The 25,751-nt window shown below is 37.1% G+C and overlaps 1 protein-coding gene across 2 annotated transcripts in view; it reads left to right on the top strand.

Moving 5' to 3' along the window:
- Positions 1-25,751, top strand: part of RAPH1 (Ras association (RalGDS/AF-6) and pleckstrin homology domains 1) — an 81,077-nt gene that overhangs the window by 35,108 nt on the left and 20,218 nt on the right. The window contains exons 3-9 of one of the 2 annotated variants that reach the window (XM_059853236.1): positions 1,923-2,028; positions 2,787-3,301; positions 14,610-14,684; positions 20,850-20,927; positions 22,272-22,431; positions 23,496-23,617; positions 25,292-25,357. In XM_059853236.1, the coding sequence (XP_059709219.1) occupies positions 1,923-2,028; positions 2,787-3,301; positions 14,610-14,684; positions 20,850-20,927; positions 22,272-22,431; positions 23,496-23,617; positions 25,292-25,357 (1,122 nt within the window). The remainder of the gene's footprint in view (positions 1-1,922; positions 2,029-2,786; positions 3,302-14,609; positions 14,685-20,849; positions 20,928-22,271; positions 22,432-23,495; positions 23,618-25,291; positions 25,358-25,751) is intronic. The other variant, XM_059853235.1, reaches the window with a different exon arrangement.

The following is a 25,751-nucleotide window of genomic DNA, read 5'->3' as shown; positions in this document are numbered from 1 at the left end:
AGCCTGACAGTTGCCCTTCTATCTTTCACAACTACTGAGAAATTACATTTTCACCCAAAACTTTGAATGACCTCATATTGTTCTGCATAAACAAGTTAACGGAGCTGATTGTGTCTCAGATCATTTATTTGGACATCCATCAAATCTTGATGGGGCTCTTCCAGTAAGTCCCAGTAAAGGGAGGTGATTAGCATTGATGAGATCCAAAGTGCATTCTCCTGTAGTTTCAGTATTTGTTCCTATCTATCAGATGGACTTCAAGAGCACTAGGAGGAAAGGTTTTTGTCCCTGATATCCTTGATCTTTAACTTCTTTTTAGATTTCCTAAATGTTTATTTTTAGAAGATTTAAAGTAAGACCCAGATGTAACTGCTTTTTAAAAGATCTGAAATAGTTTGAATGCCCATGGGAATCATTTGAATTCACTTTCCCTCTTTAACTCTTGGTCTGACAAAAGTCACAAAATCTGCAGCCTGCGTGAGCAATATTTGGTGTTGATGAAGGGTGTCTTAACATTTATTCTGCTTAAGTTATTCTGCTATATGATGCAGTTTAAATGAAAAAAAAAATTACCATGCTTCTCATGATTATTTAGAAATAAGCTTTTGGTGTTGTTGTAGGTTTTAGTAGCTCTCCAAACTGCTGACTTAGCAGTTATGGAGAATGTGCTCCGATGGTGGTGAGGGCATATCACATGTGTGTCCAGTGATCTGCAATAACTTTACTAAAGCCAGCAAAGCATGGTTGGGGTGCTTTTAACCAGAATATATCTGCTTCACAGGAAGTGTTTTGTAGCAGCCTGTGGATTAGGTCCGAAGGAACGGAGCCTAACTTGTCTCTTCTGTCTCCAGTTTCCCTGATGTCTCTAGGGTTACAGATTTTTTTTTTTTTTTAATAAAGTTCAGGCCAAGCTGAGGAGAGAAGAGAGCTCAGGAAGAATAAACAATAGGGGAAAAAATAGTGCATTTGATCTTTTTAACAAAGGCTTGAGTAAATATGTAGAAAATGAACATAAAAAGTTTAGGTGAGAAACATGATTCTGTTGAAGCATATCTTCAGGAACTCTTTATCAGTACAAGCCTTGCCTAATTTCAGATGTTCTGCAGGCCTGTTGAGTTTCAGTGACAGCAAGAGCTGGATTCCCTATGTAACACATTCCACTCCAGGGCCAGCAGCTCCTGACCCTGTACTTCTTGGGTCAGCAGCTGGATCACAGTGCCTTACTGCTTGCTGCTTGCAAATCCTGGTATTTATTATAGTACTATACCCATATTAGCCATCATAACATAACTCTGTGTATTGGTTAGAAAGAGTTTCTTTTTTTAACCTATGCTTGTTTTCCTAAAAAAATGTGCCCTACATAAACGGGCTAGGGTTGGTTTTCATAATTTAGTGTTATTCACAGGAAAAACTATTGAAAAAAAATTCTGAATTTATTGAATTTAAATCCCTGTTAATAAAATAGGATTCTTCATTGAATGTTTTTAAGCACTTATGCCATGATAATGCTCATAAGCTAATGGTAAATATATTAGACCATATTTTAGACTCTTATCCCAGTTTGAATGTTGTGCAGTTTCATGCAGAAAGGTAGTCACAGCTAAGTCAGCTCTCTGTTTCAAAATGAACTAGTGTCTAACACCATTCAAAAAAGCGTTTAGAAAATGCTTCTATCCTTTTGATTCTGAAAAAAAGCAGAATGTGTTTAACAACTTTTTTTCACTGCATATCTGAAGTTAAATCTCTGTAGTATGAAGATGTTTGTTTTCAGTCTAAAGCCTGAAAAAGCCAGGGGTGCTTTTATATATACCAGTAACTTCTGAAAAACTTCTCTTAAAGAAAATTAATTCTCATTCATCCTAAGGAATTGGACAAGCAAATCTTTGTCAAATTTTATTTGCCCCTTTTTTGATCTTTTTCAGAGTTTGGATGCAGACAAGCCTGTGGCACCAGTGAAGAGGTCACCTCTCCGCCAGGAAACCAATCTTGCTAACTTCTCATACCGCTTCTCCATGTACAATTTGAATGGTTTGTTGAATTATTTACCACATAGTTTAAGAAAAATACTAGTTTAAGAAAAAAAACTATTCCAACTATAAATTAACATATTGTAAAATATAGGAACATTTGAATACACTTATAGCTGAGGTGGGAACATATTTGCTGAAGGCATTGCTTTTCGGTGTCCTTTTTTTCAAGTATTTGAGTCTCCTAAAGCATTATCTTTTAACAACACTTAGTGTTTGAGAACTTTAGTGTAGTACTTGTATAAAAAACTTGTTCTGGGATCCGGTCTCATGAAAGAATGACTTAATGTGTATCTGTTAACCAGGAAGAAAGAGCATCTTGCTTTACGGAACAGAATACAGGACTATAGCTACAGAATGCTTTCAGGATAAACAGAAGGAAACCTTAATTTAAAGGTTTGAGTATGTATATAGTATTTTTGGTTTGGTTTTGTTTTTTTAAAGCTGTTGCATTACTTTAGGAGAAAATGCTTACCAAAACATCTGCACTTTTTTGAAAAGTGAGGCATGATATTACGCAAATGTGTTTTTGCATTCCATTCACAGGAAAGCGGTTTAAACTTTTCAGATATAATCTGAACATTCATAGACTTCTTTTGCTGACAAATGAGTTTAACCTAAATGGTATGAAAGTTGCACTACACATGGGAAAAGAAAATGCTGCTTCCTTTGCTTCTTAACTATTAGATTTGATAACACAAAGTGAGGCATTGCAAATGAAATAACTCTGCACATACTGACTGCTCTTGTTTGTTGCAGAAGCCTTGAATCAGGGGGAGACTGTGGATCTGGATGCCCTCATGGCTGATCTCTGTTCCATAGAGCAGGAGCTCAGCAGCATCGGCTCTCATTCAGCAAACAATGCTGCAGTGAAACGCCTTGCCACAGAGCCCAAAACTCAGAAACCACCTGCTAGTCGACCTTCCACTAAGCACAGCAGTGTGAAAGGATTGTCCTCCTCTGCTAAGGTGACTAAACCATCACATGCCAACGTGTCCCTGGATGACATCACTGCACAGTTAGAGAAGGCCTCTTTGAGCATGGATGAAGCAGCCCAGCAGTCTGTTGCAGAAGACATCAAGCCAGTGGTTACTGCCCAGCACAGGAGGACAGCATCTGCTGGCACAGTGAGTGATGCTGAGGTGCGCTCCATCAGTAACTCCTCCCGTTCCAGCGTGACCTCGGCAGCTTCCAGCATGGACTCCCTGGATATTGATAAGGTGACAAGGCCTCAGGAGCTGGACTTGACATCACAAGGGCAACCAATCACCGAGGTAGGATGTCACTAATTCAAGATTTTTGTTTGGTTTGCGTCTTTCTCTTCAGACTTACACCTCATTCCCCATGCTGACACTCATAGCTAAATATCTGCAGTGCAGTGGGGTTGATTGAACTGTCCATGTTGTAGCTACTTCTTTCTCTGGTTTTGGTTCTGTCTGCAAGGAAACTTCTTGTAAAGAAGGTGTTTAGGTTTTGGTTTTTTTAGGAGTTTTCCCCATCTCTTCCTCCTCTCATGCCAATCATGCATTTTAATGTTTTTTTAGTTAATATTTTTGTTCCAAGTAAATATCACATATTGCCTTTAATTTAAATCTGAGGAGTGCATAGCTGTGGAAAAAAGAAAGCACAATTGACAAAATTCTGTTCCTCTTACAGTACAGTTAATACCTGAAACATATGGATCAATCTACAGGTGTCTATCTGGAGCTATAGTATACCAGTAATTTGCTGCTACTTAATACTCTTGTTTAGTGTATGACAGGAGGAGCTCTTTGAAGCAATACACAATACAGAAAAATAACTGGGCTGCAATACAACATTAGCAGATAGTAATTTGGGATTTTGATGCTTTGGTATTGATTAATTAGAGAGGAAACTTCAGTAAGAGCAGCCAGTTCGGTGAACATTGCAAGTGTGCTGGTGACTTGAGAGAAAATGTGGAAAATGTTCCAGTGAATTTTGAGAACTTAAAAGTTCTCTTGTAGAAATGCTCTCTGAAACACAAATTTGACCTGTTAAAAAATGTCAGTTGTACAAATATGCATGTTCTCTTTCATGAGAGAAAACTGGAACAAACTGAGTCTATTCTAATCAATAACTAAAACTAATCTGAATGAGCTGTACTGGAAGCATGATTCTACACATCTGCAACAGAAGTTCATCTGATGTAAAGTGAATGATGCAGCCTTGTCAGTCTTATGATCAACTCATTGAGGTCACACTTTGTTTTGAATCTTCATTTGAAATGGTGAGAAATTAATGACAATTTAGGTCAACTTTATTTCGTATAAAAAAATTAGCATTCAGTATGCTTTTATTGGAGATTTCCTGTTGAGTGAAGCAAAACAAGATAGAAATGTGCCCTTTGCTCTTTGGAAAGTTAAAATGCAAACCTTTGCATTATTGCTGTAGGCCTGAGTGTTCAAGCCCAGCCTATGACAGTCATTGATTATATTGTTGTTTATTTGAGAATCATTTTCTTTTTATGGCATGATAAGGCTTATATTTGGTTTGTTGGCTTTGGGTAGGTTGTTTTGGTTTGGTTTGGTTTTTTGTGGGTTTTTTTGCACCTCCAGCTCTTATTCATGATTATATGTCTGTGTTTAATGTAGAGAGGCCGTGTTGCATTTTTGTCTCTTCTCAGGCTGAAAATATGACTTTTATCAATTAGTTTCTCTAGCTTGCATAGCATAAGAAAAGAATGAATGTTGCAATTTTTTTATTTTTAATGCAAGGCATTTTCTGCAGTTGATCTTGCAGGTCTGCCTCTAGATTCTGTCTTTTACTTTGGGAGTTATATACTGGTGGCATCAGTAGAATTGCCCTTGTCTCCTAAGTTTTTTCAATCCTTTGTGTCATGAGTAATCAACAAACCACGTGCTGCCCTTAATTACCTTGATGTTGGTGAATCAAGGGACAGAGGTCAAGAAGTTGCTTTGCCTTCACAGGAAGCTAATCTGTATTGCTGCAAGTGTTGCACTTGCTGTTTCAGTTGCTTTCCAACCGCTTGGCCACTGACTGCAAGGCTCAAAATCGTCCCCAAAAGCTTTTCTCTAAGACATGTGAGGGCTGCCTTTGTACATACACAGTGATTGCTTCTCATATGAGAATGTGGCTATTGTTTCTCTGCCCAGATAAGTTGATAAGAATGATTGATTCCTTTGAAGGAGGTAACCAGAAAATGTCAGTAATTTGAGATCCAGATTCTGCTCTCCTTTTGAGAGCAGAAACCTCTGCACCCATTAACCATGCTGTTTGCTTTGGCTCTATTCTTTTTAATTTCAGTGGCCTGAGGAAGGTGTTCAGTTCTGAGAAATTGTCCCTAGGTTTACAGAATTGGTATTCAACTATTCAGTAATAAAATTGTTATGTGATGGGATGGGACTTCTTACAGAGAAGTTTCTTTTCTCATCACTGGTGAACAGGGAAAGGGAAATCACTTTTTTTTTTGAGTTTGTGACAGATTTTGTGGCAGTGTTTTTTAAATAAATTTAGCTTTTAAATTGATTCTTTGGAAGAATCATTGGGTATCAACAAAGCCGTGTATTTCCTATGTCATTCATTTGGTGCCCAAAAACTAGTTTAAGGGTTTATTAATCCTCTTGGCTAGATTGTGAACCAAAACACCTTTTACTAGTAGGGCTGAATTGTGCCCTCTCACCCACACAGTTGACTCAATGGTGCTGTTTCTAATAGAAAACATCCCTTTGAGGAAATAGCCTTTGAAGAAGTCCTAATGTCCATATAGGGAAAAATCAACAGTTTTTATGCAGAAAGTGGGAGAGGCTGTTTATTCATGGTCACAGCAGATCTGTTTTAAGATTTGTTACTCTGAAGTAGTGCTTCAAGTTAGCTCTTTTCTTTTGCCTGTTTTCATTGAGACTGCCTGTAGGTGAGCTGACCTTTAAAATTTTTCTTTACTGCTGTGGCTCTTCCAAAAGAGGTCAGTGTCTTGGCAGCTCTGCCCTTTTGACCCATACTTTGTCTTCTCCAGGCAGTATAGGTACTTTAAAAAGTCATCCTTTCTGCTGCAATTTCATGTTATGCTCTTCCTGAGTAAAATGGAAGACAGTTTTGATGGGAGGAAATGCTTGTCTGAAAAAGGAAATTAGGCTTTGCAGTTAAAAACTTCAGTATTCTATTTTAAAAAGTACTTCTGCTGTATACTTAAGAGTTCTCTGACTTGTCAGTGCAGGAAAATCCTGTAGAAGAGCAGTCATGTCCTGGCCCACTGGAGGTGTGTGTAGTCTAGTATACTCTCTGGCTGGTAATAGGGACCAATATTATGGAAAAAGGCTGCAATTCCACAGCCACCAGAAATGGGAGGATATGACTTCCCTTTCCTCTCATCTTTCCTTCCTCACAGTTCTTTCCTTACACTCTCATCTCCTTCCTTGTCCCAGCTTTGGCACTTAACTGGTAGTTAGTACCCCAGAACTGTGTGCTTCTCTTCTGGGTCTCATTCTGTGTTATTTAGGTGAACTGCAGAGCCTCAGAGGACTGATGCACATTAGGGGGGTTATACCAGGGACTGAAAGCTGGAAGGGAGAGCAGGAACTACTTGTTGGTGGTAATTTATTATTCAGAATTTCTTGCCTGAGTATTTGGACAGACATCTTAGTGTCTAGTCTTCCTCTTCCTCCTAGCAGCCTGTGCTCTAGGCAATTCCTGGGGCTGCAGATATATCAGCATGATGACAGGTAACTCTCAGTGGTCATATTGGCCAGGACCATCCTTGTACTCATTCTGAATTTGTCTTTAGATCACTTTCAGGGGAGTTGACTGGAGCTCCCTTTGTTGTCTAAAATTGTGGGATTATTAGTTGTCATCATGGTTTATTTTCTTCCTTTCCTCCTTTCCTTTCTTAGCACTATCTATTTAGACATTGTGAATGTTGATGTTTTCAAAGACAATCACTTTGTAGTCTTAAGACCTTGTCTTGGTGGTACTAAGTGTTTTCTGACTGCACTTCTGTTTTTGTCTTCAGTCTTGCCTTCAGTATTGTTGAATAAAAAGAAAAGTTGTCTCCACCCCACCCTAACCTCAAAATTTTTTGCTAAATTGAAATTTGTCTTTGACATAGTGACTTTACAGATCCTTGCTTGAACAGTATTCTTTCTGAAATTGGTATGTTGCATTTGGTTTTCTATGCTTTTAGTTGTGTAATGAGTGGCATGCACCTTAAAATGTTGTTTCTGTGGAGGGTTACTTCACTTGTATGTAGACTAAATTTGTGAAGTAATAGCATGCATGAGTTGAAGGTAGGGGAAATGATGTCTCTGTGACTAACTTGTTGCCTCCACCCACATTATCTTTTTCTTCTTCCTTTGGTCCCTCTGCCAGCAAGAAGTTGTCTCTGTTTTCAGTGAGCTATGCTAGAGTAGAAGGAGAAGAAAGCGGAGGGGAGAGAATAGAGAACTGTGTTGATGATGCTTATGTAGCTGTGTGTGTCTGGCGAGTGAAAGGCTCCATTCATGGGCAGTCATTGTTACTGTCCTGCACGCACTCAGTGAAGAGGTTGCAGATAAATTTGAAGTCTGCCATCTGGTCTGGCAGAGTTCAGCATCACCCCCCACCCCTCTTTATGTCTGTAACCCAGTTTGCACAGCTGAGAGATTGTGCTCATACAAAGATAATGCAAAATTTAGCTGCTAACACTACATGATTTAATTGCATTTTATTTTCTAGCATTTACTTAAACTCATTGTAGACTTATATTTGATGCATGAGGGGTAAAAATCATGAGAAGAAGAGAGTGGCCAGTGCAATAAAGCCACATGGTTTTTGCTTCACTGGACAGAAAAGGCAGTGTAGAGTAAACGTTAATGTTTCTTTCAGGGTAAAAAAGGGAGCTTTGGAGGCATGACAGTTAGTAGCAATTGTCATGTAAGCTCAGCGCACATAAATAAATCTGTACTGGCTAAAAGATCCTGTGGGATAAAATGACAAAGTTGAAATGGACATAAGGGAATAATAAAGTTTGTGTTTCGTAGCAATTTTGCTATAGTTCTTACGTGGACATGCTAGCATTTCATTTGCCTGTGCAGTGGTGTAACACAGAAGCTTTGGTACCCATTTACAATTATTGAGGGTCCTGTTTTATGTGGGATTGCCAAGTGTTGCTATGTATGAAAAGGCAGTTAACTGTTAATGTATGCAGACAAATAAATTGATGATATATATGGTCTTTGTTAGGCAACAGTGTCTTAAAATAGAGTTGGACCGCTGAATCTCATCTGTTATTTGTAGGTGGTTGAAAGAAGAGTTGTGGTCTGTTTTAGCTCTTGCAGGAATAGAGCATTATTGGCTTTTGTATTTTAGGAGCTTGAAGTTTGAGTACTTTTCCTTATGGTCCACGTGTTGTGTGGTTAGCAGATGTGAAGGATGTTAGACTCCAGTTTGTGAGAGTAGTCACAGATAAGCAACAGACAAGGCATGGCAGAGGTTTGGTTTGTATTTCTTCTAAAGACTTAAAAAAAGAATAATAATTTCATTTTCTGCCAGTTGTGTTATGTCCTTAGTTTAGAGCACAAAGTCTGTTCTGGAGCATTTCCAGTTCCGCTTTTCCTAAGCTGAAAATAGTCAATGGAAAGACTTAATTTGAAACACAATTAGACCATTTCTTCCTCTTTCTTTTTTTCCAATTATTAGTCACAAAGTGTTCTTTTATAAGTCAAAAGTAAGGGAAAATTGTGCTTATCTGTCGTCCTGAAACATTACTTTGGCTTCCAGTTTTGTTGGCATAAGAAGTGTGAGCCGTCCATTTTTCAAATGTTTTTGAAGTACATGTAAAATGACTCCTCATTTGCCAGATTTTTGGAAGCTTTCAAAGCATTCTCTGACATAAACATATGATTTTATAAAATATAAACAATATTTATGTATTTCAAGTAAATAATCAAATGTGTTTGGCTATGCATAATCATCATAATATAACACACTAGAACTCAATAATTGCTAATACACTCTTCCCAATGCCTGCAAACCAGCACATAAACTTTTTTTCATATTATACTTAAGGAATCTGCAAAGCAAATTATGGGAGGGGATAATTTTAATTTTTTTAAAGCATTTTCAGTTGAGATCCAACGAAGGCATTCTAAAAGTTTTGTTTACTGTACATCGTGGAATGGCAGGTTTCAAAAATTGGAGTAAATAGATTTAAAATACATGAAAAGGAAACAAGAATTTAAACACTGTCCTTGCATTAGTAAATCCTGATACTCCACTCAGTGTATCTGACTTATTTTATAGCTATGGACCTAAAATTTATCCTTTAACTTTTCCACATAGGAAATAACTAATTGAAGTGCAGAAGCCATAAAATATGTAAGAATAGTTTCTCTTCAGTCAGCTTTGCCTCACACTGATGACAAAAGCTTTAAAGTTCTCTCCTGGGAAGGAACAGGAAAATAGTGCAATGTATGTTTGAGTCTTCTTTGACACCATTGGCTAGCAAGGCTGGTGTCCTCTCAAAAATTACAGTTAGAGTGTACTTTGTTAGTGTAAATGTGAACACCAAAGGCATTGACTCTAAATGCACCTAAATACACTGTTTCTTTGGGATTTTCTGTGAGGTTGGAGTCTCCTGTGGACAAGCAACTGAATGACTCATTCTGCTATCCCAAATGCTGTGTAAATAAGCACACTTAAATATTAATCTCTTTGTTTTTAGGCCTGTTCCATAGCACTTCAGAAACATACTTGTATTTATGAAAGGTTTTTTGAGGAAAAACTGTACCATTAATACAGACAAGCCAAGAAAATGGTTGTTCAGAGGTTCTTTCTCTTACCAGATTTGTCTGCAAGAGGAAAAATACCGCAGATGAATGATGAAATAAATCTAGGCAGCACACTCTTGGAACTACCCACTAGACTTGAGTTGAGAAATCACAAGTCTTGCTTTATGATGTTACCAAATTTTGCTGAAAGTGTGCTGCAGGGGAGTTGTGTGCATTGGTTGCAGTTTCCAGTAAAGATATCACTCTACTAGTGATGGTTAATTATGGAGCTTTTAAAACAGCCGGTTTTCTTTGTGGATACACCATTCTGCTTCAAACAAATTTCTTTACTTTTTCTGCAACATTTGATTAGATTAGAGATCTGAAATACTAAAGCTATAGGAAGTTAGAAACAGATTACTTGTTTGTCCTTGTTTCAGATTGCCAAAAAAGAAATTTAGGACAGATGACAAAAATTAAGAACACAGCCACCAGTTGTGGAACATTAAACTCTTAACGGGGGAAAGAATTTATTGTTTTCCTCAGTTATCTTGCTGCTGCTTCAGTTTCTCAGAGCCTATTTTCCTGTTCTGAGATTTTAATAAGAACAAACTGTAACCCCTTTTGCAACAGTTATTTTCTAATATCTAATCTAAACTGCCTCTGGTGCAACTTGAGGCCTTTTATCTTGTCTTATCTCTTGTTACATGCAAGAAGAGACTGTCACCCACCTGTCTACACCTCCTTTTAGGTGGTTGTAGAGGGTGATAAGGCGTCCCCTGAGCCTCTTTTTTGCTAGGTTAAACAACTCCCTTTGCAAGGAAAGCAGAAAATTGATATTTTTAGTTAGATGTTTATCATATCGTGTCTATGTGAGTAAGTTCCATATGAATACATAATCATAAAGAGATTGGAAAAAAAATTTCAATGCTCCTTCTCCATCTTTGGATCAAAATTACAAAAATAATTTTAAATCTTTAATTCTTGAGTTCTCTTTCGGAAACAGTGGATTCTAATTCTTGAAGCTGGAGTCGGAAGAATTCAGTGTAGGGATGTAGTTGAAATGGAAGCTATAGTAATCTTTTCAACAAAGTTTTGCAAGCATATAGCTTTCAAGTGAACATTGTATGCTTCAGTTTCCCTGATTTTTAGCTTGTTTTTTAGGGACAGAGAAGGCATTTAAAGAAGGATTTTGTAGTGTTTGTCAACTGTGATATTAAATCCAAAATAGTGGCACAAGAGTGCCACCAGCTGGTTTAATTTAGCACGTGTATTTCTTAAACTTAGAGTTTTGCAAGAAACATGGCAAGATAATTACATGCACAAGTCCTCAGTGTGCTCTTATTGCCTTTTTTTTGGTACTAAGGTAAGTTATTCTGCTGTACAAACTTAGAGTGAATGATGTCTTTGAATGTACAGATAGTATTTAACAAGAAAGGAAGTTTTCTGTTTAATATGTTTAAGGTGTATGAACAGGAAGATAAAATACTTCAGAAGATCATTAGGTCATCTTTCTTACAATTCCCACCCCAGTTGTTGATCATTATTTGTAAACTGTCGATATAAAGAATATATGTAACACCTTTGAGACTGTGTTGTACTATTTTAAAATTCTGCATGCCTGTTTTCTTAGCCCTTACCTTGAAATCAGAGGAATTAGATGCAACTCAGTCTCTTAGTGATGTACTGAATCTTTCTAAATTGATCCCACTTTCCTGTACTAAATGGTTGTCAAACATAACAAGAAAATAGATCAGTGTTCAGATTTTGCAAAAATATGCAAGTGGAATTGAAGAAAGGAGGCCATGTATATACAGCATCTTACTTGTGAGCCAGTGGGCTGCTGCCATGGCAAGATGGGCTACATGGCATTCATGCTTCAGATCTTAGCTAGGCAGCTCAGTTTATCACTTCTTCTTAAATGCTTTTCTTAAAATCCAGCCATCAGTTCTTGTCTGTAAAAAAGAAATCTAATATACTTGGTAATTCAGTGATAGTTTAGTTTATGGAATCGGAGTTGGTTTTATATCCTAGGTGAATCTTAGGTGAGGCACTAGGGGAAAGACAACTTTGTTGCTAGAGCTTGAGTTCTCATTATTGTGGTAGGAGCAGTTGGAAGAGCAGATGCTTTTCATGGTGGAAGACTAGAAATGTCTCCCTAGGAGTAATTAATGTTTTGGTTTTCCTGGATTTGCTTGCTGTTCTTTTTAGTCTAGTGAAGTACCTGGGACAGAAAAGTAGGCCAGTTTGTTTGACATGATCAGGCATTTATATTGTCAGGGCTTTGACATGTATTTCAAGTCCTTAAGTAGAGAGGAAGAGTGGGCTGTTTAGATCCTCTCTGTGAACCATTGTGATTGTACCATCTAGAAAAAAGTAATAAAATATTTATCTTCCCCCAAATGATGGAATATTCTAGGAGCAACATCTGTTTGCCTCAAAGCTTGATGTTTGAGCTGAAGTCTTTCTTTGAAATAGACTAAATGCTTTAAAATTGGATCGTGAAATTTAATTTGTTATCTACTAGTTTGTGCATGCCAAATATTTAAACATTTGTATGTGCATGTAGTTACTGTTTAGCCAAGCTAAAATTCCTAGAAATTGGGCTTTCCTGTTGCTTTGCTGCTTCTGCTCATTCTAACTTTTGGGTCTGTGCAGTACTGCAGAATTTGTGATAGGGTAGGAAGAAGCCATGCACAAAAAATGGCTGGGAAAGAGCTGTTACCTTCCTGTTTCTGGGCATGTGAGCTCAGCAGCTCCAATTCCCATAGGTAGTTCTCATCACACTGGTGTTCCACATTTTACTGGCTAACCCCTATTCCTGTAAAATATCATTATCAAAGTTTCAAGTGGCTATTATGTTGTAAGAAGGATATGGCATTCCCATTTTGGGGGAGAATTTCCTTAGTGGAGATAATGGAGTTAAATACAAGATAGCAGCATCTGAGATGACTGAGACTGGAAGAAAGTTAATTGGCCTACCTTGACCTTCCCTGTAGGAGAAATATTCTCCAGCAAATAGTATTTCCTTTAAGGAGAATTTCAGTGTCATGTATTTATTGACACTATTGTTGACTTACAGGCTGAGACAGAAGGTGACTGACTCTTAAGGAAGAGGCTGCAAGTGTACATTGTAGTATTCCTTCTACTGCAGTGCTCCATTCACCAAGAAAGTGATCCATATTAATCAGTCCTTGATGACTGAAGAACTCTATGAAGAACCTCTTAAAAAAAAGTTTCCTTGAACATGTCACGGGATTTTTATGTATACTTTTGGGGTTTGGACTGAGCCAACCCATTTTATTCTGCAAGTTGTGTAGCAGTATGTTTTAAGGAGACTATCCTAAACTGACTCTGTGGGAAGTTAGAGCCTCTGTGTAAGAAAGGATACAATTCAGTATGACTGTGAATAATTATACCCAGTATTACAGCCCCTCAGTAGTGTGGTTTGAGCAAGGCAGCACTGCTGTGTGTCTAAAACATATGATGTAAATACAGACAGTAATTAATATGCAAGCAGAAAAATAATTTACTCTGTAACATAACCTGTGTCTGTATTGGTGGCTAAATACCCAGGTGGAGCTTTGGCTGGAGCCTGGGTTTAACTTCAAATGCTGTGTAGAGTCTTCCCTGAGGTGTAACTTTTAAAGCCTCCTTGAGATCCTTAATTGCTCATCCCAGCATGCAGCAGTCACATCAGGTAAACTCTCCCTGCTGGAATTGAATTCTCCACACTATTTGATATTGCCTTGCAGGAAGTTGTAGACATGGGCTCTTCATTTTTTTCATACTACACCTTATTGTGGCACTGAAGAAGAGGTGAGATTCTGTATTGCTAATTACTAAACAAGAGTAGAGTAGGCATGTATAGTTGTCATGCCTTGTTCTGTATAGCGTTGCAACAAATAAGGCTGAGAGTTGTGACCACATGGGACAAAACTTGGTGGTGGTACACAGGAGATTTACTTCATGCTCCTTTAAGTTGTTTAAATGCTCTTGTTAAGTGCCCCAGTACTAGTCTAATTTCTTTAGCAGACTAGACCGTGTGGTTCTGCAAATCGCTGCATGATGATGGTTTGTTGCCTGTAGCAGGTGCTGGAGAAGATAATCACTGGGATCTGTCATTAACTGATTTCTGTCTTTCTCTACTGGCTGCTTCTCCTTTACTGATTTTGCTTCCCATTTTGAAAACAGATGAAAATATATTTCCTGCTAATTTATCTTCCCAAGAGAAGCACGGGGATTTGTAATTTTATAATTTGGACTATACAAGAGAAGAGAGACTTAAGTAATTTAAAAAAAAAGGATGTGAATTTTAAGTTAGGTTGGTTTATTGTTGTGGTAATATCTTTCTTCTTTAAGAATGAAACAGCAACCCATGTAGAAAGCATAAAACTAGGATGTCTCCCAGATGACCAATTTATAGTGGCTCTATGTTTGTGCAGTGAAAATAGAATGTTTAGTTTTAGAAGACTGGACAGGATTTTGAAAAGCATTGTAAGAGTGTGTTTTCTTACTTTTGTAGTTCTAAATGTCTTTACAACTAAGTTTTCTCTTGCAGAAAGGAAATCAGTGGCAGGTAAGCAGAAGTTTTCTTAATTCTATTGCGTGACATTTTGTACAAGAGAAGATTAAAATAGTGTCTTTTATTAGTGTCTTGTGTAAAAGCACAATTGCTTTTACATCAGTGTGTCAGGCTCATAATATTTGGGAATGTTCATGTTTTTATGGGAGGGGAAAAAAGTGATGATGTAGGGTTTTTTTCTTTTAAACTCTGCTTTATCTTCTGTAATCAAGACACCATAAAATTACTATACTGACTTCCTTTGACTTATGTTCTTTCTCTTTCTTTCTGCACAAGCACTCCTATTTGGACAGGGAAACCTCCCTTCTTCTGAGAAACATTGCAGGAAAGCCTTCTCATTTGCTGACCAAGGTGATGATGCTTCTTTCTACTGTATGTGACTGTTTCTATGTAGAAAGAATGCTTTTGGTGTGTGCTATGCTTCTCCACCCCTGCCCTTTCCAGGAACTTCTGCATTTACTTACATGATTTTCCTGATTATCCAAGGTGTTTTTAAAGACTAACTTGTATTGTTTGTTTCTGCAGATTTATCAAAGTGTTCAAGTTCTTGACAAATACTTAATAGCCATATTAGCAGGTAAAATGCCTTAGTTGAAAAGGAAATGTAATGAGCTAGAAGTTCTTTTGTTCCTATTGCCATTCACTAGTTTAAAAAAAGAAAAGATCCTAGTGAAATATGTGAGAGTGTTTAGTCATTTTAAAAGCCATTAGTAGCCTTAAAATAAGTTCTCTTGCTGTGTTTTGAAGACAAACTAGTAAGTAATGGGATATTTTTTATAACATTTTGAACGTTGACTGAATATAAAGTGGGGAGAATGTTGTAGTAAGTCTAATGAGCCAGGTATGTACAAATCTTGATTATAAATTACTTTTCTTCACAGGAAGGAGGTCACTAATGTACTAAGAGATCACAAATTGTCATTCAATTTGCTAAAAATTGTATCTTTTATATGTATTTCCTTTTGAAACTAGAGGACAAGGGCAAGCTACAAATCGCTGGTGAAAATACAGGCTGGGATGAAGGACAAACAGCTTCATGTAGCTGTAATGTCAGATGTTGCTGATGCTAATACATACTTCAAAACCATATCTGTGTGGGTTTTTTTTAATTCACAGGCATTCTACTGGAGAAACCTCAGGCAAGCCTGAAGTAACTAAATGCAATTTGGTGATCTCTAAACAATAAGGATAATGTTCACTGGGCATAAGTAGTCTGTATTTTGCAATAAAAGTTTAGAATGGGTTCACTTCTTTTTAAAAAATATCTTAATATTCTTCTCAAGATGCTCAGCATGTATCTTGACAACAGATTTTCAGGCTGTCTTCCAGAGGAGTACAAACAGCCAAAAGCAAGTAATCTTCTGCTCTTGTGATTGTTTTGCTTAAATTTTAAGTCCATACCTCTGCCTTGACCTCAATAGCTCTTGGCCCCCCTGCATTGCCCAACAAAGCAAACAGCCACCAAAAACAGCAACTGGCTTGATTGCAAATAGATTAAAAACAGCTGTGGCACAAAGAAACCACAATTTTCTTTCATCTCCATGTGTCTGCAGATCCTCCCTTCTGGTTGTTTATGTGTGGGATGAGTGTTTGTTACCATACAGGAACTAAGTGCATTAAGTGATCCCTTTATGTCATATGACCATGGAGTAGCTCCTATCAGGTATTCTAATACACTCCAAAGTTAAATGTTTGTATTTAGAAATCTTTGTGTTAGCTAATTAGGCTTCACAGCTCTTTGATTCAGGTGCTTTTGGTGAGCCTTCTGATTTCCTGAGGATAATGTTGGTCAGCTTGTGACTGTTTCAGTACAGCTGTGCCTTCCACTGCTGACTCCTGAGCACACAGGCCTGGCATGGAACATACTGGTTCTCTTCTAACTTCCTGCAAGCAGAAATATCTTTAGCAAAATGATGAAATGGAAGTCCACTTTGCTGCTTAGATCTCTTCAGCTTGTTGTAACATTGGATAAGCCTCTCTATGAGTGAAGCAGTCCCAAGAAATGGGGCATTTCCTTGCACCAAGGTGTTAGATCTTTTGACTGTAGGATCACATTGCAGGTCTGTGATGGTGTCCCTGGTGTGTCACCTGTTTCTTACTGTCTTCACCTGTTTCTGTTTCTTCCCCTTCTCTGGTATGTCTGCATCTTGTATTGAGACTAGAACCATTTTTGTCCTCTGCTAATATAACTAATTCTAAAAGTTCTAGCTGTGGACTAGATCCCTTCTGCATCACAACCATGCACACACACTGTCTTGAAGTTTTGAGTAATTAGGTGCAAATGGAGATGTTAATATGGTGTTCTCTGGTAGCAGGAGCCTCTGTTTCAGTACAAGCTCTGCAAGAAGGAGATTCCTTGCAGAACACGTGGTTGCCTTTCTGCCCAAGGCTAGACTGTAGTTGGGAAAATAAACAGTAGATATCTGATCTTAGTCCTTCAGAAGTCAATGCTACTTGTTTATTTAGTTATCATCTTATCTGCATTCAAAGAAAAAAATCAGAGAAAAAAAGCAAATATTAAACAGAGAAGAAATTTCTTAATTTTATGCATTTTGTAGGTTGTGTATCTACCTTGCTAACTTAAAGAAAATGTGGACTTAGTTACTTACCTCTTACATTTAATTACTGGCTTTTCTAAGTACCTTTGTTAAGTGAAGCCCCCCTCCCTTTTTGTTTCCATTCCATTTGTTATCTTTGTAAAAGAGATTAGTTAATAACACTTAAAAAATGGTAAAATGAAGGAAAAAAAAAACCCCAATCTAGAAATGTGAGGCACAAAATTTTTTGAGCAAGGTCAGATCTGCCATTGCATGCATCTTGCACATCTTTACCACTAAAACATGGCTGGAATATCTTGCAACTGCATATTTAATTGGAAACTGGGGGAGGAAACAGTGTTTGTCATTATATTACAGTCATCTCAACTTTATATTTTTTTTGTATTATTCTTTCTGATCTTTCACTGTAGGCTAAAATTATTCAAAATTAGTTCTGGTATATAAATGCAAAGAAGAAAATCATTAATTTAAGACCATTGCTCTGCAGTCATATGCATTTTCCATTTTGGTTCCCAATATGTTTGAATATTTTGGATTAACAAGTTCTATACATAAGTATGTTGGCAAGTATTCTTCAAATCAGATACAATGTTTTCCAAAACCAAAAGCAATTCTAGCTCAAAGCTTTAAAATACAAGTGTAACAATAGTCCCGGAAGAGTCCTGTCAGGTGAGGAATTTGTTACAATTTGACAGTGATGCATATTGCTACAATAAGAGAATATCCTTTTCCTGCCGGCGGTGGTTATGTTTTGTGTTTTTACAAAGTAAGTGTGTGTGTGTGTGTGTGTGTGTGTGTGTATCTCCTTGGTGTGTTTCCAAGGCTTGTCTGCGCCTGTAAGGCAGTCAAAGCAGGGAGTTGGTTCTGCTTGCTGTGGGATCTTGCCTGCTGTGCCAGTTCTCCGGATCAGTCTGTGACAGAGCCGTGTGCCAGCAGCACTGTGCTCTGTGAGCTGTGCAGGGGACACAGGTGTGTGGCCATGGCAGGGACCGGCGTTGTCTGTACCCCTGCGGAGCTGGGACAGCGCAGCAGTCCTGCCCTTTACCTGCCTCTTTGTAATCCTTCAGCAACTCCATCACTGTTGCCAGTATTTGCTAGCAAAGGGGAAATAAATTCACAAGGTAGATGTGGTTGGACTGGATGTGCTGGCCTTGTTGATTGGTGGCATTGAACAGTTTAAATAGTTTGCAGTTGCAGTCAGGTATTTTTGCCATCTGTCAGCTGTCTCCCTGTGCAGTGAAAAGAGTTGTTAGCTTATTAGTACAAGCAGATGGATGGCATGTGCTTCCTCCTGGATAGAAGCAGTGTTATTTTCATGTACAGGGGGAGGAGACACCTGTGTATGTGTCTTAAGTGCTGTTCTCAGGTGACTTTGATGGACAGGGGACTGTTTTCTTGGGCCGTTAGGAGAGAAAACAATACATGGGTTTCAGTTTTGGGGAGTTAATACATAATTTTATTAAGGAATCAAAATACATAGTTCTTCATCCTTCTCCCATGAAACATTGTTTGCCACATCAGCAGTGATGCAGTAGTGGCTTGAGCTTAGTTTATTACTGCTCAAAATAGCTTAAAATCTTGGACTACTATATGCTCTGAGGCATTTTGAATTCTTGCTTTCTTTTCCTTGCTGTGTTTTCCAGATACTAAATTCAGACTTCTTTTTATAATTTTTTTGCTCATTGAAACCAGTTCTTATTTTGATAATTATAATTCTGTTTCAATTTGGGGTTTTTTAATTTAAACTGATTATGTTGAACTCTAGTAAAGTATAAGGAATCCTAATCTCTGGACCCACATTAAGTTGAGTAGGAAATTAAAAGTGATTGGTACATATTAAAATAGTAAGTCCTTAAAATCTTCTTTGGTCTACATATTTATCTATTTTCCAGAGCATTTTAGTTAATGATGGATTATAAACTTTGAGATCGCCAAAGATGTTTTAGCTGTATTGGCACAGGTATATGAGAGGTCACAGCTGCTTTTTGCTTGCCCTGATGTTGCTGCCTGTGCACTGTGGTGGGCAGGTGCTCCTGGTGCTTTGCACTGGTGTACAGTGAAATGAGCTGGAAAATTGTGCTGATTGGGTTAATGAGCAGCTTTTCAAAACCATGAATTACAGTTTCTCCAAATATATGGTAAAATGAGTCTTTTGCTTTTGCTGATTTCATGATGAACAGGTGCATAGCATCACTTTTAGGAACTGGAAAGTCTTTCACAGAATCACTGAGTAAGCTCAGTTGGAAGGGACTCACAAGGGTCATTGAGTCCAGCAGCTGGCCCTGCATAGGACATCCCCAAGAGTCACCCCATGTACCTGAGAGCGTTGTCCAAGCGCTTCTTGAGCCGTCAGGCTCGGTGCTGTGAAGCCTAATTTTTTAATAACAATATATTTCTACACATTGAAATTGTTAATGGTAAGAAATAGGAAGAATAAAAGATTCTTGTTATCATGGCATGGTTTGTTTTTCATAGAATGCTAATCTGATGTAGCCTTTCTAAGCTATAGGACAGCATTGCTGTTGCGCATAAAAAGCCGTAGTTCCCTGTAGACTCGTAAACGCAATGTTCCTGGGTAATTCAGTGCCCAGATAAGGTTTCAGGCTCACATTATTTCTGCTCGTGTCAACTTACTGCTTCATTTTAGTGAAAAGAATTATGTTTCAAGGCAGCATACTGGTCTATCCAGCTGATGGTTTTTTATGGTGCACAGGATGGTCACAGATGTGAAGGACCAAAAGCTACTAAGAGTGCAATAAATAGCAAGGGAATGTTTTTTAGCAGTTGGTATGAATATTAGTAATTTATTGAGAAGCCAAAACTTAAACTCTCTGGATTTCAGAATAGCTGAATCTTGCCTTTTACAAGAAAAGCAGTCATCTAAACACATGGTAAAGAAACTATGAATTACATCCCCAGAAGAAAGCAATAGAGAACTAAATGTTTACAGCATGCTGAATGTTGCGATGAGATGTGGTACTTTGGCTCTAGAGAAAATATTTATTCTTTTTTAAGGATACTGAATATTTTGGAAGGGGTTTGTGTGGGTTTTAATAAGCTTGTTTGTGCTAGAGATTTTAAAGTAATTGTGGTTTTAGATATTAATTACAATGAAGATCCACAGTTTAAGATTTTGAAAGTCTGAAAATTGCATATGTCATTTTCAAAACAGTGGTTGCTTTTTAGCTTCATGTTTCAAATGCAATTTCAGCAGAAATATCTATAATCTCCAGAATTTAAAAACCTTTATTGCTAGTCTTAAAAAGACACAGTTTTCTTTAGCGTCAGCAAATAGATTTAAGCTACCTGAATATTTAATGCATTTCCAATTGTAATAAAAATCTATTACATAGAAGAGCAAAAGAATGCTTATTCACCTTGTGTCTTAAAATACAACTTAGATTTAGTAAAGACAAAGTGAGTGTTCAAATCTCTTACTGCAAATGGATTTAACAGTTTAAAATCTTTCAAACCATTGCATGTAGTATGGAATCTTAGTTATAGGATTTGTTTCCCTTCTTTCTGTGTGCTGTTAAATTCGGGTACTTCTTGGCATGCTGTTTGCATTTTATGTTGATCAACCAAAAATCTATTGGCTGTACTCCATTGTATACTCTTTTTGAATATGTATTGTGCCAAGCTATGACTGTAAATATATAATATGCTAAAGTATTTGGTAGCATAAGGGTATTTACAGTACAGGAGAACAGAGAAATGTCTATACAAAATATATAACTCCAGTATGTTCCTATGGAGTTAATGGCAGTTGTATCTCTCAACATAGGAGTGCTTTTTGCCTTAAAAAGTAATAGTTTTCATCATCACTAGGGAATAGTTGGACATTTATAGGTGAGCAAATCAGCATTTCAGTTCATTTTTTTAAAGCATGGTAGCCTCAAACCTACTGAAACCTTACTAAAGTTTGTGTTAACTGGAACTGTGTGTTGTGTCCCCCTAGGAGGAACAGGCTGCTAAACTGAAAGCTGAGAAGATTAGGGTTGCATTAGAGAAGATTAAAGAAGCACAAGTGAAAAAGGTGAGTTAGTTATACCCATTTATAAGACCCTTATTTTTTTTTTTTCACCTGGAAAATGCAGGCAAACTTCATTTGTATCTATTAGCCTTAAGTTGCCCTTTATAAAATAAGAACACTGTAGTGTTGTAATCTTTAGTGGTAATGTGCTTTCCCATCTAGACTGGACCTAATCAGGAGAAGCCTAGGATATGGAATAACATGATGTTTTTCTTAAGGAATTGCTTGTTTTTCAGCTAGTGCTCATTGGGAAGATTTTACCAACTTTCCCCCAGAACTACAATGAAGGTCCAGCCTCCTGAGATTGTTCTTGTATGTTCTGCAGTCACATATTTAAAATTTGTACCTGTTTTCTTCATAGACTTTTCTTCACAAGCCTTTTCTCATTATGCATAGCAGGATTTGCCAGTGCTAAATGGAGAAGTATTCCAGACTAAAGAGAGAGATTACCAAATGGAGAAAGTCTACTGCCATTATTTGATGTACTCTCAAAGAATACAGAATGCCCTTAAAATTTAGCATTTTTATTTTATGACAGGAGCTTTTCAGTAGCTTAAAATGCTTTTTTCATTGTTTGTAGATCAAAAGCTGAAAAACTGTCTTGGCTGGAAGATGGTAATTAACAAGTCAATTGTACCAGTGTATTACAGCTAGTAGGTTTTATCTTTTCCAGCTCAACAAGATGTAAAAATGGAAAAAATAATGATTGGCAATAAGAATCTGTTGTCTTAAGTATTTTGATTGGTTTAAAAAAAGGCTGGATTTTTGTTTCTTGACAATGACCTCTTTAAAATGCCTATGAAAAACCATTGTGTTTTAAAAGCAGTTTTTTTCACACTACTGCTTCATATTCCCCAGAAAAGTAAGGTTTAGTATTGCTATATTGTTTACATAATAACCATTTTTAGAAAATACTGTAGGAAGCAGGCAGAAAGCTTAAACTGCTCATCTGAAAAATTCTGATTCTTTGTAAGCTTGTGCAGAACTCTATGTCTATGTTTGTTCCATGTAGATATTGTCTGAAAGACACTTTATTATCAGGACGCTTCAGCAGGAAGGATTTTTTTTCTTTCTTAACACACAACTGAAGAACTTTCTCATTGTGTTGGAAATACCTTTATATTTACTTTCTTGTGCTGTAGGAGAACAGTATCTTCTTAACTGTCTGTGGTAAAAATATCTAACCATCATTTATGACATCTTACATTTTCAGGGAGTGTTTTGAATTAATTTTTTGCTACTTTAAGAAAACTTTAGAAGAATAAACAAGATCTTGGAAACCTTATTTTTATTTGAAATGTGGCAGATTAATCCTTCTTTTTGTTTTCTTAATTTTCTGCTTAACAGTTGGTGATCAGAGTCCATATGTCTGATGACAGCTCAAAAACAATGATGGTGGATGAGAGACAAACAGTGAGACAAGTATTAGACAATCTAATGGACAAATCACATTGTGGCTACAGTTTAGACTGGTCATTAGTGGAAACCATCTCTGAATTGCAAATGGGTAAGTAATAATTATAATTTCTAATTCTTATTCATTGATGCAGCAGTAGCCTACATTCTCAGAATGATTTAAATACTTGTCTTCATAATGTTCATCATCCTGTTCATTAATGTAGTAAATGCTAATTCATGTAATAAAGCTCATGATTGAACTTGTTTCAGAATGATCTGAAATTTCTGCTTCAGGGTGTTTTAAAGGATCAGAAAGTTGGTCTAGTGGTTTCCCAAAGATTTCTTCTTCTTTATTTTGCAGTGAGGATTTTCAGCTATTTTCTACCGTTTCAGTAAATTTTCCTCTTTTTCTTTATGCTGTTCTCTTTTGTCTATTTTCAGTATTCTGAAGTTCTAGCACTAGTGGTAACTTTTTCAATGGAGAGTCAAAGCTCAGAGCTTGTACTGAGAACCAAAGTTCTCAGAGGCAGTTGTTGATGCATCATTTATTGAGTGACGGAGATCATAGGAAATAGACAGTGTCAGTTTTCAGACTTCTTTACAATACCTTTACTAGCTATGGGTATTCTGCATTTCAGAAGCATTTTGTTTTCCTTCTGATCATTGCCCAGTACTTTTTGATACTTTATGAGTGAGATAATCATTGGGGATGTAGAAAGAAGTTTTGTGCCAAAAGAGCTGCCCGATCCATTCCTCTGGGAATTCTGTAGACCAGAGAACACATAAATGTGATAACCTTCTTATTTGTGCTCATTAACTTTGAAATGTTATCATTTTAATCTGCAGTGTTCCTGCAGGATGGTAGGCCTTCTCAGATAAAAAAAATTAAAACATTTCATGTGTTGATGGAACTGTAAACTTGAAGATAGGAGAAGTCCATGCTGAGTGACTGGATATTAAAAAATTAAACCAGGCATGTCTGGAAGTAGACTAAGTTCTTAGCATAACTAAGAGAGACTAAGTCTCTTAGCATAAACTTCTTCCCCACTGTAGTAGATCTTAAACTCTATTTTCTCTGCATATATGCCTTGTCTCTTAGAAATGACTACAGATTACTTTCTATCACAAAATGCAACAGATCCCAATGTATCTGCTCACTTATTACTGTTGCAGAACGGATCTTTGAAGATCATGAAAATTTAGTTGAAAATCTCTTAAACTGGACAAGAGACAGTCAAAACAAGCTAATGTTCGTGGAACGTATAGAGAAATACGCACTTTTCAAGAATCCACAGGTAAGCCTGAGATTTGTGCTAAATGTGTATATGGCTGATGGCAGTTTCTTACTTTTTTGATAGCATTCATTTCCATACTTTCATTTTGGTACTTGTGTTTGTGCTAAAATGCCAGGCAACTTTACCCTTCAGCACTATGTACATCCACAGTGTTGTTGGCACAAAGTCAATCCTTAAGAGGCAACCATGAGCTGAAGCAATCTGTTTGCTAATGTGTTTGTGAGTAGCTTTAATGCATATGAAGGCAGGCAGTTTCCAGGGATTTACACCCATACTTAGTGCTGCTCAATTATGTAAACATGTGAGAAAGGTGTTGACAGATATTGCTAATAGTAATGTCTCTCCACTGTGCATTCTTGCATTGCTGGCAAGAAGGGGAAGACAGAATCTAAGAGAACAGCCACTCCATGGTCAAATGACAAGAGTCTAGAAGAGAGCGTGTGCCCCTTCCTGTGCAAGCTGGGACCTGCCTATAGTCACCTGTGTTTCCTGCTCCCTGGCTGGGAAAACAAAGGCTCCTCTTCCTCTCAAATGGCCTCAAAGACCCCTCTTCTCTCAAATGGTAGCTACAGACCTGGTATCTGGCAGCGCTGCAGTATTGTAGGGCAGTGGAGGAAGAGAAACAGAAAAGCAGGAGGTGGCTCTTGGAAGAATTTGCATTGAAAATTTACTTGATCTCTTGTCTGTAATATCACTTGATCTCTGTTTTAACTCTTACCTAATGTATTCCCTTTTGAGTTTATAAATTATTTTTATATCTGTATGGCATCTATATGCTAATGTATCGGATTTAAACTGGGTATCAGTTTTGCATGTTCATCCTATGGGACATGAGTTTACTTGATTTTATTTCTTTTCAAACAAGATCTGAAAGCCAGGTCTTATGCAAGTGCTTTGCACTGAAGCAGCAAAGCTCTACATTCTTTTTAAAAGTTTGTAGATATAGGTTTACTCTCAGTTCATATAGTAGGCACTGTTACAGGAGTGAGCTACCAGCATAAACCAAATATATCTCCTTGTTTTAAAATATTGAACTGGCAAAACTTTGTGAATATTTGAGTTTTTTCCAGTATTAGAGCTAGGGATTAGGAAGATGTTGTTCATTGTCCCAGTCTTTTCCAAACTCAATAAGAGTAAAAAACTTCTTAAATAAGATATGGTGCCTGTACATAATTAAGGTCCTTTTAAGAAGTTGACAAGTATTTTATTTAGAATTTATTATTATTTATTTAATATTTATTTATAATTCTTTGTGAAAATAAATATTTCTGTTCAGTAAAACTCAGACCAAGGTGGAAAGAAGTACATTGCTTCTATGTGTGCTTCTTTGAATGCAGAAATAACGACAGTATGTAACAGGTCTCCGGGGGTTTTTTATATTTTTATTGGGGTATTTACAAGTTCATAGTATTCTCATTTCTGGATGCATTGTAACAGAGAGCTGTTTGATCCTTAGAAAAGAAGGATGGTGGTGTTATGAGGCTGTTAGGTAGGAGTATGGACTGATTGATATTTCTGGTAAAGGTGATTATAAGTTACTTCATTGTATTATTTAGCAGTCTGACAGTTTCAATTAGTCTACAAGTTTTGTTCTTACTGCTACAGAAAACAAGAAACGCCATTTGTCTTGATTTCAGAATGCCTAAAGAAATAGTAAACTTTATTTTGTTACAGAACTATCTTCTGGGGAAGAAAGAAACCTCCGAGATGGCAGACAGAAATAAAGAGGTGCTACTAGAGGTATGAATGTCAAACCAGAAAGGACACAGTAGTCATTTTGGAGCATGAAAACAAGCTGCTAAAGGTTGTGGTGATTGAAATTGATGGACAGAGCAGAATGTAATTCTGGAAGACTGTGAATGGAATGTGTTCTGTTTGAGATAAATGGCTGTTTTAATGTAACACTGTTTCAGATGTGATCAGTTAAAAAAAGTTTCTGCACTTAGTTTAGTATCTGAAATACCATGCACAGTGATAATCAAATTGAGATTGCCTCTAGCTATAGCTAAAACCATTAAGTTCAAGTTGAGATTTGCAGAACTGTGATCTGTATTTTGTGACCTGTTTTTTTAACCTGTGGTGCTAGAGAATTTTTACTAGCACTTTCCAAATTTTCATTTCTACAAAATTCTAG

Source organism: Haemorhous mexicanus, chromosome 8, assembly GCF_027477595.1.
Source record: "Haemorhous mexicanus isolate bHaeMex1 chromosome 8, bHaeMex1.pri, whole genome shotgun sequence".
In the NCBI taxonomy this organism is placed as follows: Eukaryota; Metazoa; Chordata; class Aves; order Passeriformes; family Fringillidae; genus Haemorhous; species Haemorhous mexicanus.
This window is presented reverse-complemented; position numbering and strand designations above follow the sequence as displayed.